This window comes from Labrus bergylta, chromosome 24 (assembly GCF_963930695.1).
Source record: "Labrus bergylta chromosome 24, fLabBer1.1, whole genome shotgun sequence".
Lineage (NCBI taxonomy): Eukaryota > Metazoa > Chordata > Actinopteri > Labriformes > Labridae > Labrus > Labrus bergylta.
In genome coordinates, this window is record NC_089218.1 from 8126949 (window position 1) to 8141678 (window position 14730).

Consider the following 14730-nt stretch of genomic DNA (forward strand, 5'->3'; position numbering starts at 1 on the left):
AGCTCAGAGATTAAATGTTAATCTTGATAAAGTAATATGAATAAATTTATTTATTTAATTTAAAAGTAAAAGCTCTTAATCCAGTTTTCTGTGTTTGATTCAAACTCAAAGAAACAACAGTCTGATTAATTTATTTTAAACCTTTAACTTTAATTAGAGTCTTTGTTCTTGTGACAGTTAATGTATGGTAAAGATGTTTCTTAAGACCTTATACTTAATGTTTCTATATTATATTCTACATTTAAACTTTGAATTTAAGTTTGCTTCGGTCTCATCCAAAAGCCTTAAAGTGAAGTTAAACACAGATAATTTACAGTGAATGATTAAACTCAGGTTTATTCCAGTCATCATAATGTTTTATAATTACAAACATTTTGAGTTTTATTAACTTGAACTAAAATGTGTTTTTCTTCTCCAACAGGAACTCTGTCGACGTCTTCCAGGAGGATCCCCCGTCGGTGGCCGTCTTCCTGCTCAGGTAGGAGACTCAAAGCTTTCTTAATGTTGTTTTATTATGTTCCAGGTTTTAGGTCTTATAGATGTTTAGACTAAGTTATTTTAATCATTTCATCCTTTTTGGAGTGGAGGATCATCAGGTGTTTAATGAAATACTACATTTTTATAATCCTTATTTCATTAATCACCTGATGTTCCTCCACTATAACAAGGATGTAATGATTAAAATAACTTGAGTCTAAACATTTATTAACCTGGTTTATAAGACCTAAACCTGGAACACAAAACAACATTAAGAAAGCTTTGAGCTCCTACCCAATGGGGACGCCTGTGACGCCTTATTGTATTGTGCTTATGTAACATGTACAAAAAACAGGTCATGGCTGTTCAATATTTTATTGTAATAAAACTACTGCCCACTCTGCATCAGTGACTTCTGTAATTATGTTCTGGTTATCTGCCAGGTGTGTTTTATTTATAGTAGCTTACAGGTTTCATTGTTCAGAGGAAACTGGTCTGTAGTTATCTACCCAGTAAGCATGTTTCCTAATGGAAATTTATCAAAAATAAATCCAAACTTCACATGAAAACAAAAGTCACAGCTGTGTGACAAAGAAGGAAACAACTACAACAAAACATCTATTAGGAATTAAAGATGCTGACAACACAAACATGAAACAAATTAAGAATTATTAAATTGTGTTATCAGTGTTTGAAGAGAAAACTGCAAATGAAAATTAAAGAAAACAGACTTTAAACTAAATCTATAGCTGAAAGATAAAAACAAACTATGACTGAAAGAAAACTAAAACAGCTAACAAGTAAACTTTAATCTGAAGAAAATCCTTCCAGCTGCAGCACAGATTCTACTCTTCACAGTTCAGAGCGAGGAAACACCTGGAATATAAGAAACAAATACATCAGGGTTTGAAGTTCATTTCAGGTTGCATCTATGGGTAATTTACAGCTAGGATTGTAAAATGAGCCATTCTGATACATTACTCATTTTTAATCATTTAATTAAGTCAAAAGAATCTCTACATCTACAACAAAGAGTGTTAAGATTAAAATTTAAACGTTTGTAGCATCATTTACATTTTGCCCTACGAATAAAATCAAGAATACGACTATATGTGACTGAAACAGTTAAAATAAACACAAGAGCCAAGAAAAATACTCACCAAATGTTGAAGGAAGCAGGTGAGGCAGCGTGGTGTAGCCGACATGTTAACAGCTCTGTCTTGTTTTGGTCAGGCTGCCCCTAAAAGTTACAACAAAAAAACACATCACAATTAGTTTAAACTTAACAATGTTAGTTATTGTAAAGTGTTTGGAGACAAGTGAATAAAAATGGACTGATTCATGAACGTTAACATTAAGTTTGTTCATCATGTCACATTGGGCCTGTTCTTTTGGGAGATAGAGAGAGAGAGAGAGAGAGAGAGAGAGAGGTGTTACATCTGTGATCAGGTTCAGCTGTAGTGCATTAGTCCTTAATGTCGTTGGTTATCTGCCAGCTGTGTTTTATTTAGTTAAAGTAGTTTACATGTTTATTGTTAGCCGATAAATCTGTCACCCAAAAGGAGAAGTCAATCAAATCCTTTTGAGGACCAAGACCTTGAAGCTCATCATACAGAACACTGATAATAACTTTAATTATCTGTGGTTTTTAACATCCTCTCTCTCTAGAGCTGCTGGTTGAGTGTGTGAAGAACAAGGACTTAAAGAAGGTGAGTGACAGTTTCATCTCTCACTACAGACCTTTGTACCTCATTTCTACATACTCACATGTGTCTTTGAATTGAATCATCAGCTGCAGGGAGCCGCACCTGGAGGGAGCCCCACCTGGAGGGAGCCCCACCTGGAGGGAGCCCCACCTGGAGGGAGCCCCACCTGGAGGGAGCCCCACCTGGAGGGAGGGAGCCGCACCTGGAGGGAGCCGACCTGACGTCACTCGACTCGTCCGGCTGCAGGTTACGTCATCACGCTGCCAGTGCAGGAAGCAAAGAGATGGTCTTCTACATCCTCCACAGGTGTGTGTACAGTCCTCCACGTGTTTGGTGCTCGTAGGTTGACAGTCAGACAAACTCCTCTTTTCATTTCTTCACCAGATTGAATAAGGAGTGAAAACTACAAGACACAAGAACATTTAGTTTAGTCATAACCAAAGTTCTACAATAAACAATAAACTAATACACGACAAAAGAAAGCTTAGTTGTTAACTTCAGTCCAGTGAAGAAACTTACATTTCTGTTGCTGCCTGCTGTGTGCAGCCTTGAAGATGAAAGAAGGAACCCTTAACTTCCTGCTTCCTTTATAGGCAGGGCTTGATGAGTCACTTCCTGTAGCAGTCTCTGACAGGCCAACAGGGGGTGCCATTGCACCATGTGTAGCTCATTTAAAGAATCCTTAGTAGTTGTTTTTTTTAACCATTAATGAATGTATGTAGTTTGTTTCAAAATAGGAATATGATGTTTTTTTTTCTTTCTGTATTCTAGTGTTTGAATAAATGGGAAACTTTCAATGACAGGCTTGTAAAACAAAAAGTCAGTTCAATCAATCTTTATTTTGTAGAGCGCCAACTCAATACAAATGTTATCTCAAGACACGAAAAGCAGGTAAGAGAGAGTCTTGTCTGGGTTAAAGGCAGGGTTGATCATTTTCTAAAAGTAGCATTCCCTCAGTGCTCTGTCTGCACCCACCCCAGAAGCAGACCTCAGCTCATTGCCTGCATTGTCAGGACCAAAAGACAATTTCAACCACAATCTTAAAAAGTGGATCTGGAGAAAATCACCAACCCGGCCTTTTAAGTAGTTTTTAGTGGTTACAGAAAAACTGCAGTAAGTACAGATTATATTTGTGCTTGAAAACATCTAACATTGAACTGAAACCATGAGGTTTTTAAAATGCTAAACACTTTATTTAAATGTTAACAGAGTGTAGATGATGATGCTTTCAAACTGCCTGTGTCTGTATCTGTGCTCTGATCTCTGTTCAGTCTATATGTGATGATATATGTGCCATCATAAACACAAGACACCAAAAGAAGCAGCAGGGGGCCACTGTTGATGTCTGTTCTCTCTGTTGACCAGGGGGGAGACGGTCCTTCACCGAGCTGCGTCCCTGTCTCAAAGAACTATCTGTCATTATCTGGTCCAAGCAGGAGCCTCGCTCATCAAGACAGACCTACAGGTACAGTTCAGCTGTAAGGTAAAAGGTAATTAAAACAACAGCTCAAAGGTAAATACAACAATAGCTAAAAGGTAAATAAAACAACAGCTAAAAGGTAAATAAAACAACAGCTAAAAGGTAAGTAAAACTAAACAACATCTAAAAGGTAAATAAAACAACAGCTAAAAGGTAAATAAAACTAAACAACAGCTAAAAGGTAAATAAAACAACAGCTAACAAGTCAACCAAAAAAGATAACGGGTAAACTAAGACAACAATCTTTTCATCCAGCCTGTATTTGATTTACTCAAAGAAACAGCAGTCTGATTCATTTCTTATTTAAGTGCAGTAACCAACAACTAACCACCAGAGGGCGCCCTCTCTATATAAAGTCATTTATAAACGATATAATGTATTTATTTTAAACCTTTAACTTTTAATTAGAGTCTTACATCATTGTTTGCTAAATTATTTATGTTAAAGCTGCATTTTTACCTTTTACCTTTACTTTTCAAACTTTTCATTTAATTAGTTTATTTTCCTTTGGTTTTCTTAATGAAAATACCACAAACCTTTTTATTGATTTAATTGAAATGATCAATTTGTTTGAATTTATTTTTATTTTTATTTTTATTTATTTTTTCTTACAGCTCATTGAGCTAGTTTAGATTAAACATAAATTAAAAGGAAACATTTACAAGTTAAAAAGGACCATCACAGACTTTTAGTTTCATCTATGGCTCATTTACAGCTAGGATTGAACAATATGTGAAAAGTAAATGGGCCATTCTGATACATTACTCATTTTAAATTAACTAACTGTTTTTTTCAACTGAAAATACTTCTTACCTTTGTGAAAGAAAAGTCAAATAATATTGTTGCCACGAGCGGATCAAATACGAGGATGAGCAACCTGTACAAACAGCTGGATGACAAGAATAGACTAAAGTCAAAGACAAGACACAACATTAGAAGCACAGTTTGAAGACAACCTGCTTAAAGATTCTAAATACAAATACTTTCATTTTCTCAATTCTTATTACTTGATGTCCTTTTCTTGTAATAATTCACAGGATGATGAGATCAACCAACAGAGTCTGGCTGACAAACTCAAGGAGCAGAAGATGGACCAAGAAGAGGTTTGTCTCTCAGCCTATGAAATACAAAAGAAATATCAAGTATTTTCATTTAAACATGGATTTCATAAGGATGATCATTTTTGCATGAACTCACTCTGACCCCACGTCCCTCCCAGGAGGAGCTGTGCCGGCTGCAAACGGAGAACCAGCTGGCCAAGGAGGAGGTGAAGGAGGTGCTGCAGGCGCTGGAGGAGCTCGCCGTCAACTACGACCAGAAGAGCCAAGAGGTGGAGGAGAGAGATCAGACCGACCTGCAGCTGGCAGACGAGCACAAGACGGTACAGATATGTTTAAAGTGTTCATCTTGAGTTCTGCAGAAACATACAGGGGGAGCGGCTCAGCGGTGGAGGAGGAGTTCACCGTAGCTCGGCTCTACATCAACAAGATGAAGTCTGAGGTCAAGTCTCTGGTGAACCGCAGCAAACAGCTGGAGAGCACGCAGGCCGACGCCCACACAAACATTCAGGCCAATGACAAGGAGACATGATGGAGACGAGGACATCAAGGTGAGGACACAAATCCACAAAACTCTGGAGGCACCACAAGCAGCTCAGCCGCCTCAGACACCAGATCCAAGACCAGCAGAGGATGATGGACGAGCTCATTCATTTACAATCATAAACTACTTCAATTAGAAGTGCCAGATTTTATCAAGCAGACATCAACATTAACTCTGGCCACATTATACATTTTATTTTCCTCCTTTTTGTTTGAACCAGGGCCTGTTACTGGAGCAGACTCATGACAGACAGCTGGAGAAAGATGCAACACTACAGAAGCTCATGTATGTACCAGCTAACACATCACATCTCCATTATTCATTAGTCTGTGTGTCCTCAATTCATCCACATTTTGTGTCCAGACTGCTGAACGATCAGAGGATCTGAAGGGCCTCCAGGACACGGTGTGAGTATTTCATCCCCCCATTTAAAGTGTCATGTCATTTAAAAACCCAACAGCTTTTGGTCCTCCTTGTCTGAACTCAGCTGAGGGTAGTGTTGTAGTCAAGAGCACACTAAGACCACACAGAGTCACAAATATGTGTGTGTGCAGGGGACGTTTTACTCACTTGGACCGTAACACCAGGAAGGTTGTGGTCGTAACCGGGGACTGAAGTTATTTGATGTTTTTTCCTTCTAGTCCCAGACCGAGACCTTCAAAATGTGGACTCTGATTGGCCTGTTTTTGTTAACGATGCTGAGGTTACCAAAGCAACAGATCACAAAAGTTCAAATGGACTCAGGAGAAGATCGAGAAACATCCATCCAACGCAAGCAGACGAAATCATTTGAATGATCACCTGTCTGTCCAGGTAGCTTTGTTTCTTTTCATCTGAACTCCTCGGTCTTCTTATATCTGTGAATCTGTAGCTCTGGATTTATCAACAGGAAGTGCTCTGGATTTATCAACAGGAAGTGCTCTGGTTATTAACAGGAAGTGCTCTGGATTTATCAACAGGAAGTGCTCTGGTTATTAACAGGAAGTGCTCTGGATTTATCAACAGGAAGTTATAAAGGAAACAGGAAGTTGAGGATTCTTTCTTTAATCTGCACACAGCGTGCAGCAACAGAAATGTAAGTTTCTGCACTTAAGTTAAAGTTTAATATTAGCATGTAGCTTAACATTAGCATGTAGCTTAACATTAGCCTTGTTATAATTTGTGACGTATTGCATCTGATGTATCATACCACGTGGCTTAGCATTAGCATGTAGCTTAGCATTAGCATGTAGCTTAACATTAGCATGTAGCTTAACATTAGCCTTGTTATAATTTGTGACGTATTGCATCTGATGTAGCATACCACGTGGCTTAGCATTAGCATGTAGCTTAGCATTAGCATGTAGCCGCCGTATCTGTCTTCTCTGCAGCCTTCAGTATTGTGAGTTTGGTGAGTCAGAGCGACACACACACACACGATGAGTCATGACATGTCAAAGAAGACGATTGAAACAGCTTGAACAACTTAAAAAAACAGTTTTTATTTCAAGTCAGACATTTTTAACCTTCTCTACAGATAGATGAACCAGACCTTTTCATTTCTACTCACATGAGTCATGCTGTGCTCCTCCATGAGGAACCTCTTTGTCTCTGTTAGTCTAAACTAAATGTAAACTTTATCTTTGTTAGTCTAAACTAAATGTAAACTTTGTCTTTGTTGGTGTAAACTAAATGTAAACTTTGTTGGTGTAAACTAAATGTAAACTTTGTCTTTGTTAGTTCAAACTAAATGTAAACTTTGTTGGTCTAAACTAAAATGTAAAGTTTGTGTTTGTTAGTCTAAACTAAATGTAAACTTTGTTGGTCTAAACTAAAATGTAACGTTTGTGTTTGTTAGTCTAAACTAAATGTAAACTTTGTTGGTCTAAACTAAATGTAAACTTTGTTGGTCTAAACTAAATGTAAACTTTGTCTTTGTTGGTCTAAACTAAATGTAAACTTTGTCTTTGTTAGTCTAAACTAAATGTAAACTTTGTTGGTCTAAACTAAATGTAAACTTTGTTGGTCTAAACTAAATGTAAACTTTGTCTTTGTTGGTCTAAACTAAATGTAAACTTTGTTAGTCTAAACTAAATGTAAACTTTGTTGGTCTAAACTAAATGTAAACTTTGTTGGTCTAAACTAAATGTAAACTTTGTTGGTCTAAACTAAATGTAAACTTTGTTGGTCTAAACTAAATGTAAACTTTGTGTTTGTTGGTCTAAACTAAATGTAAACTTTGTGTTTGTTGGTCTAAACTAAATGTAAACTTTGTTAGTCTAAACTAAATGTAAACTTTGTGTTTGTTGGTCTAAACTAAATGTAAACTTTGTTGGTCTAAACTAAATGTAAACTTTGTGTTTGAATTGCAGGAGCTGCACCTGAAGGGAGCAAAGAGATGATCTCCTCTTTTGATTTCTTCACCAGATTGAAGGAGTGAAAACTACAAGACACAAGAAGTTTAGTCATTACCAAAGTTCTGTATAAATTCAAACAATAAACTAATACAAGTTGTTGCTAATGCTAAGCTACATGCTAATGCTAAACCTTAACTTCAGTACAGGAACTTACATTTCTGTTGCTGCGTGCAGATTAGAGAAAGAACCCTGAACTTCCTGTTTCCTTTATAACTTCCTGTTCCCTGAATGATCCATGTAAACAGTGTCTCTAGTGACTTCACTGATGCTCCATATTTTACTTGAGCTCCTTTTAACTTTGAACCATATTATCCTGATATATGATTGACCATGTGTATATATAATAAATAAAATCTTATGTCATGGTGGGAACAATGGACCATTGATGAATTTAGGTTAGTACACTATATTTAGTTCATTAAGTCATCCAACACTTTTAAAAATAAAGGGTCTGACATGTTCACAAAACTTCAGACACATTTGATTTTCATAACCCTGTACTTGTGTTACTCATGAAACACCAGGGGGAACTGGCAGTTCCAGGTACCGATACCATAGAAGCTGGACTTGAACCAGCGCGCATGTATTGCAGATGCCAGGACAACTCCACTTGGCCACTGGTCCCTTCACACTTTGAGATTTGTTCCGGGCGTATTTATCATCGTCATTTCAGATTTTCACTTTAAAATTTGCCTTATAAGATTCCAATCCTCCATCAGCAGACACAGTGGGATTTGAACCTATGCTCGCCACCTACGGAGTTTGGAAACCGCAATCTTATCCACTACGCTACCAATACCTTCACACTATGAGATGTGTTCCGGGCGTATTTATCTTCATCATTTCAGATGTTAGACTTTAAAAGTCACTGAGTCATGGTAAGACTTGAACCCACAGCCTCCAGACTCCAAGTCCTCCTTCTATCTGTTGAGCCACAGAGACAGATGCTTGACTATGTTTCTCAGAAATCAATCATGTGTCTTTCCTTTGGACCAATACCTTTAAGATAATGGTGTGTGTCCTGTGGATCTATACTGGCAGGTGCTTCACTGTGTTTCTCCTCTTGAGTCTTTCATTCAGGACCGACACCTTTAAAATTCACTGAGTCCTGATCAGATTTGAACCCACGACCTCCAGACTCCAAGTCCTCCATCTATCTCCTGAGCCACAGAGACAGATGCAGACAGATGTTTCCTGCTGGATCTGTGTGTTGTTTTGTTCAAGTCTTAAGATTTATTTTTTAATATATGTTAAACAAATGATTTATATTTCTATATATTTTGTCCAGACAAGAATAAACAGCAGAATAAACCTACAACGAGGTATAACTTGTAAGCATTGTGCATTCATGGAATGTGCAACACAGCTAAACGTGTGAGTAGCACTCTAAAGAAATGTGCCAAAATGGACACAGCAGTAGTTTTATTACAATAAAATATTGAACAGACATGATGACCTCTGTGTTTTGTACACGTTATGTCAGCACAATACAATAAGGTGTGACAGGTGAGGGGGTTACATCCAGCCAGTCCCCTTCCCCCCCACTATCCTCCAGCCCCCATTGGGTAGGAGCTCAAAGCTTTCTTAATGTTGTTTTATTATGTTCCAGGTTTTAGGTGGAGTTATGAGTTTTGTATGTTGAGCAGATTTAAGGAGTTATGACCTCCTTTAGACATGGACATACAGCGCTGGTATTACTTCCTGATCTAGGTAGCATCAGTGTCCTGTTAAAAGTTAAACTCTCTTTAACCCGTCAAAGGAGAAGTGATTCAAATCATTTTCAGGGAAAATAGTTAACTTTAACATTCAGGACACTGATGCTACCTTCAGGATAACGTTAGATCAGGAAGTAATACCAGCACTGGATGTCCATGTCTAAAGGAGGTCATAACTCCTTAAATCAGCTTTAACATAACATAACATAACATAACATAATGCTATGTAGCTGTCGACTAACGATACCTAATAGATTAAAAAATAATAATGTAGTTTTACATTAAACACCTGATGTTCCTCAACTCTAAATAGACTTCTAGCTGATCAAAAAGGATGAAGTCAAATGATCAAAATACCTGAGTCTAAACATCTAGAAGACCTAAAACCTGGAACATAATAAAACAACATTAAGAAAGCTTTGAATCTCCTACCTGAGCAGGAAGACGGCCACCGACGGGGAATCCTCCTGGAAGACGTCGACAGAGTTCCTGTTGGAGAAGAAAAACACATTTTAGTTCATCAAGTTAATAAAACTCAAAATGTTTGATTATACAACATTGTGATGACTGGAATAAACCTGAGTTTCATCATTCACTGTAAATTATCTGTGTTTAACTTCACTTTAAGGCTTTCGGATGAGACTGAAGCAAACTTAAATTCAAAGTTTAAATGTAGAATATAATATAGAAACATTAAGTATAAGGTCTTGAGAAACATCTTAACAGATTTATCTTATATTATAAGTTCTACAAGTTAGTTTACCTTTAACCTGATCGAGGTTTGGGGGGAAAGAAAATGCTCTATACATTTACATATATAATATATATTCAGAGTTGTAATTGATCTGTGATATTATCAATAAACTTAATATAATGGAGCACATAAGGTAGGTGAAGAAGAGTTATGAGCATATGAAAGTTAATAAAATCAAGGCAAGGAAGAAGAATTTTTAAACAACCTTTTTAACTTGTAAATGTTTCATTTTAATTTAAGTGTTTAATCTGAACTCTCATTGAGCTGTAAGATGTACTCTTATATCAAAATATTTGAATCCTAATCAAATAAGAAGATTTAATCAAATTGATCATTTCAATTAAATCAATAAAAAGGTTTTGTGGTATTTTCATTAAGAAAAACTAAAAACTAATTTAATTAACTAAAAGGTAAAAATTCAGCTTTAATATAAATAATTTAGCATACAATGATGTAATCTTAAATATCAAATTACTTTATTGACTTACAAAATGAACTGTCACAAGAACAAAAACTCTAATTAAAGTTAAAGGTTTAAAATAAATGCATTATATCGTTTATAAATCACTTTATATAGAGAGGGCGCCCTCTGGTGGTTAGTTGTTGGTTACTGCACTTAAATAATAAATGAATCAGACTGCTGTTTCTTTGAGTAAATTAAACACAGAAGGCTGGATGAAGAGCTTTTACTTTTTAAATGAAATAAATGAAGTTTATTCATATTACTTTATCAAGATGAACATTTAATCTCTGAGCTCTGTGAACAGTAATGTTTAGAAAATCATTTTACCTCGGAGCTACAGCAGAGCGAGGAAACACCTGCACACACCTGTACAAAGAAACAAGAAGAAAACCCTGAATGTTGACTTCAAACAACAACTTTCTCTTCACTTTTGGTTGAATCTCTCAGACACACGATGTTGTTATGGTTCAGTTAGCATTAGCATTAGCATACAAACGCGTGTTGTCTTCTTCGTCTTCAAACATTTTCATCCAAACTCGGACAGCCGTCATCCGCTCGAGTGGTCCGGTGCACACCTGAGCGTGATGCGCAGCAGCGGAAGTGACGTTGTGGGCGTGTCACTCCCAGGTAAAGGTCGTATCGACGTAGAGAACTCATTGTGAATTAGGAGACACAATAACAATCACAAAATTAAGTAAAACACCGAAAATAAATAAAACATTCACTTTTAGATTCATAATCTGTGGATAGATACTGTTGTTTAAATGATTGATCTATTAGTGAAATTATCCAAACACTCCTGCTTTTATACCAAAGAAAACACTAATATTATACTGCAGTATATGAATGATTTAAACTATTAACATGTATAGATTTTAAACCAAGACTCACCTGTAAAAGAACGAGTGAAACCTTCATTTTCATCTCACAGGGAAACAAACAATGCAAACACAGACATTGATATTTTTATGCTTTTAATAATCAAATTTACTTTTGGAATCAAAAACATTGACATTGATGTTATTTCAGTCATCTTCCAGTTCACCTTTTTACACTGTCAGTACCTGATGAATCCAGGTAATGACTGACAGGGAACATTTACAGTATGATTTACACAATGATGAAATGGCAGCAGACTCAAAGTACAGTTATGAAAACCACCAAAAACAGTCCAGGGACAGATTATTTGTGAACAGTTAATATTCTAACAGCATCATTGTCAAATATAAATATAAACAAAACAACTAAACTCCTCTTTTGGTCTTATTTGGCTCAATATACCAGTTCAGAGCTTGTTTCAAAAAAATCCTCTTTTTCCAGATGGGATGACCTCATTTCTTCTTCTTGTCCTGCGTGCTGGTGAACCACTGATCAAGGAGCTTCTTGCTGTAGTAGATCTGCCAGGCGTGCACCTGCACGGCGATGACGATCACCAGGTACATGACCGTCACGGCGGAGAAGCCGAATATAAAGCGGTAGGCTTTGCCGTGTCGGTAGAGCTGCTGAGCCACTGGGAACATCTCCATGCTGCCGTAGATCAGCGGGGCCACACAGAAGAGCCCGGCACTGATCATGGAGATCACCAGATAACTGATGTTGTTTCGAGGCAACGCCAAGAAGCTGAAGACTGTGGGGATAATGCTCAGGAGGTATGGGTACTCCCATTGGTACGGAGAGGCGACAACCTTATGGGACACCAGACTCAGCTGGCTAACTGTCACCTGAGAAAGAGGAGGCAACCCAGATGAGCGATTATGTTTCCAATAAAAAAAATGTACTAAGCATGTTTGCATGTTTAGAAAGCTTTGTCGTTACCTGAGCTACCATCAGCACCCAGGTCAACAGATGGACGATGTTGAGTTTACGGATTTCAGACTTCAAGGCCACGCTGTGCCAAACGACACATGAAGACAAAATCAGAAGAGTCAGGGTGAACTCAGCTCGGCAAAGCATTGTTTATAAATTACACACTAATTAAAAAAAACCTCTGCATCAAATTCTAACATGTTTTTTTTTTTTTATATATATAAAACCTAATTTGATTTGACAGACTTAAATGAAATTCAACTCACAAAACATGAGTTATAACAGTAAGTGAAGTGATTCTTGTTCTAAAAAAAAAACCAAACTGATTTATAGTTATCATTTTAAATTTCATTTTTAAATGTAAAAAATCCTTTTTTTTAAAGCCATAATCCCAGAGAGGGATTTTTGATCCCAGGATTAATTTTCTGGTGATTACATCTTCCTACCAGCGGTTATACTAATAACATGTTTAAAGAACCAACCTCATCTGGTAATGTGAGGCCACACGCTCCCGATGCTGAAAGTCACTGCCATCTGTGCCCGCTGCTCTCGGACCTGCTCGAGAAGCCATGGTGGATATCTAAAGACAAAACATACACATTTAAGACAATGTGACACAGTAGGGCGGCTATGGCTCAGCTGGTTGAGTTGTCACCTCTCAACCGGGAGGTCGAGGGTTTGATCCCCAGCTGAGCAACATGTCCGATGTGTCCTTGGGCAAAACTCTTAACCCTACATTGCTCCCTCTGCTTCGGTGACGGTGTATGAAGGGATTAGTGTTGTACTTACTCTCTGACTCTCTCAACCCCCCCCTCCCCACCGGATTGTTGATGGACGGTTTGCCTCTCCCCACCCCCTTGCTCCCTATCCCTCTTCCTGCATCTTATCCCATCTCTCCCCCTATCCCTTTCCAAGCCCGGTGCAGTCTAGTCCTGTGAAGGCTGTTTCGTCATGAGCAGGGGATCCGGCCGAAGATTTCTGCCTTTTAATAAGGCAGTTTTTTCTTACCACTGTAACTTTTGCTGCTTTGCTAAAGTGCTCATGATGGATAGGCCGGGTCTTTGTAACATAACAATGAGTAAGGTCTTTTTACCTGCTTTTTGTAACATAACAATGAGTAAGGTCTTTTTACCTGCTCTTTTGTAATGTTAACAGACAATGAGTAAGGTCTTTTACCTGCTTTTTGTAAAGTGTCTTGAGATAACACTTGTTAGTTGACGCTATACAAATAAAACTGAATTGAAAATTGAATTGATGTACGTCGCTTTGGATAAAAGCGTCTGCTATGTGAATTGTAACATTGTACATATTAAAATTATGAAACAGTATAAAATATTTCAGAGAACCAGGTTGATTTGACCATTTCAAGAGCTGACAGTGTAGACCAGGTCGTGTGCTAGTAAAGCTCAGGCATGATATTTAAAAGGTGGAGGGGGTGATGTTTTGTAAACACAGTCAAAATAAACAGCCTCAAAAAGCACAAAGCGAGAAATACTCAACATGTGACATTATTTGTTTATGCTTTGAGATCTGGAGATTATCTGCAGATCCTTCACTTGATTTACCTGATGTAGAAAACAAATGTTATTAAAGGTTACTTTGGTGAAAAGCTGCATCAAGTATGACACTTCAGGTCAATGCAGAATAAAATCCTCTGAGATTAAACACACTGATATTATAACAAGCATGAATATATTAATAACAACTCGTCAGGTAAAGGTACATCAAACTAGCACCTCTGTCCAGCTGTCATTCACTCTTGCCTGCTTAGTTAGTGTGAGTGTGTCTGTGAGCTGAGCTAGCTAACTAACTAGCTCACTGTTAGCTCATCTCAGTCATACAAATGGGAGTCTAGGCTAGGTGGCTATCGCTTAAATTGGTAGCTAAGTTGACAAACTCTCCAGTAACTCGGTAATAATAACATCTAATCAGAAGAATAATAATAAAACACTTACTGTTTATTTGCGGTCGTTCATAAAATAAAGTATCCGACGATAAATATGTTGGTTTACACAGAGAGGTGTGCTGCTAACTGCGAGCTGTCTGGATCCATATGGGGGAAGTGAGGAGCAAACCGGAAGCATGACATCGCACACTCTGATTGGTCAGTTTTTCACTTGCGCAAATATACAGTTAGAAAAAAAAAAAGGTTTTCCAACAAAATCTCTATAATTATGAAGATGATTTTGTTGGAAAACAGTAAATGTAATTCAAGAACTTTTTACTTTAAATACAAAAACATCGCTATATAATTAGAGCTTCTGGAAGTAACTTTGTGTTTGGGTCAATTTGTAAACAAGCCATTATAACTTATTATACATATAATAATAT

General features: G+C 37.3%; 1 protein-coding gene and 5 long non-coding RNA genes across 7 annotated transcripts in view; 2 read left to right on the forward strand and 4 right to left on the reverse strand.

The window, feature by feature from the left end:
• LOC110002313 (uncharacterized) overlaps window positions 1–2815 on the reverse strand; it is a 27050-nt gene extending 24235 nt beyond the window's left edge. The window contains exons 1-5 of one of the 2 annotated variants that reach the window (XR_010665494.1): window positions 2703–2815; window positions 2366–2586; window positions 2245–2285; window positions 1638–1717; window positions 837–1353 (exon numbers count right to left, since the gene is read on the reverse strand). This is a non-coding gene — a long non-coding RNA (uncharacterized lncRNA). Of the gene's footprint in view, window positions 1–836; window positions 1354–1637; window positions 1718–2244; window positions 2286–2365; window positions 2587–2702 lie in introns of those variants that run through there. The other variant, XR_010665493.1, reaches the window with a different exon arrangement.
• Window positions 2816–3003: 188 nt separating this feature from the next.
• Window positions 3004–5027, reverse strand: LOC114918440 (uncharacterized). The gene is made up of 4 exons (XR_010665575.1): window positions 4861–5027; window positions 4671–4780; window positions 4477–4552; window positions 3004–3659 (listed from the first exon to the last, which is right to left on the reverse strand). It is a non-coding gene; the product is annotated as an uncharacterized lncRNA (long non-coding RNA).
• Window positions 5028–5295: 268 nt separating this feature from the next.
• LOC136178181 (uncharacterized) lies at window positions 5296–6121 on the forward strand. The gene is made up of 3 exons (XR_010665574.1): window positions 5296–5550; window positions 5629–5672; window positions 5907–6121. It is a non-coding gene; the product is annotated as an uncharacterized lncRNA (long non-coding RNA).
• A 20-nt stretch (window positions 6122–6141) lies between these two features.
• Window positions 6142–8036, forward strand: LOC114920674 (uncharacterized). The gene is made up of 2 exons (XR_010665576.1): window positions 6142–6340; window positions 7617–8036. It is a non-coding gene; the product is annotated as an uncharacterized lncRNA (long non-coding RNA).
• Window positions 8037–9068: 1032 nt separating this feature from the next.
• On the reverse strand, window positions 9069–11249 carry LOC114917347 (uncharacterized). Its single transcript, XR_003806077.2, has 2 exons — window positions 10921–11249; window positions 9069–9865 (listed from the first exon to the last, which is right to left on the reverse strand). It is a non-coding gene; the product is annotated as an uncharacterized lncRNA (long non-coding RNA).
• A 301-nt stretch (window positions 11250–11550) lies between these two features.
• On the reverse strand, window positions 11551–14498 carry LOC110005592 (protein jagunal homolog 1-B). The gene is made up of 4 exons (XM_020660921.3): window positions 14355–14498; window positions 12882–12979; window positions 12409–12481; window positions 11551–12314 (listed from the first exon to the last, which is right to left on the reverse strand). The coding sequence occupies exons 2-4, from the start codon at window positions 12968–12970 to the stop codon at window positions 11925–11927; spliced, it is 552 nt and encodes a 183-aa protein (XP_020516577.2). The 5' UTR covers window positions 12971–12979; window positions 14355–14498; the 3' UTR covers window positions 11551–11924.
• Window positions 14499–14730: the final 232 nt, after the last annotated feature.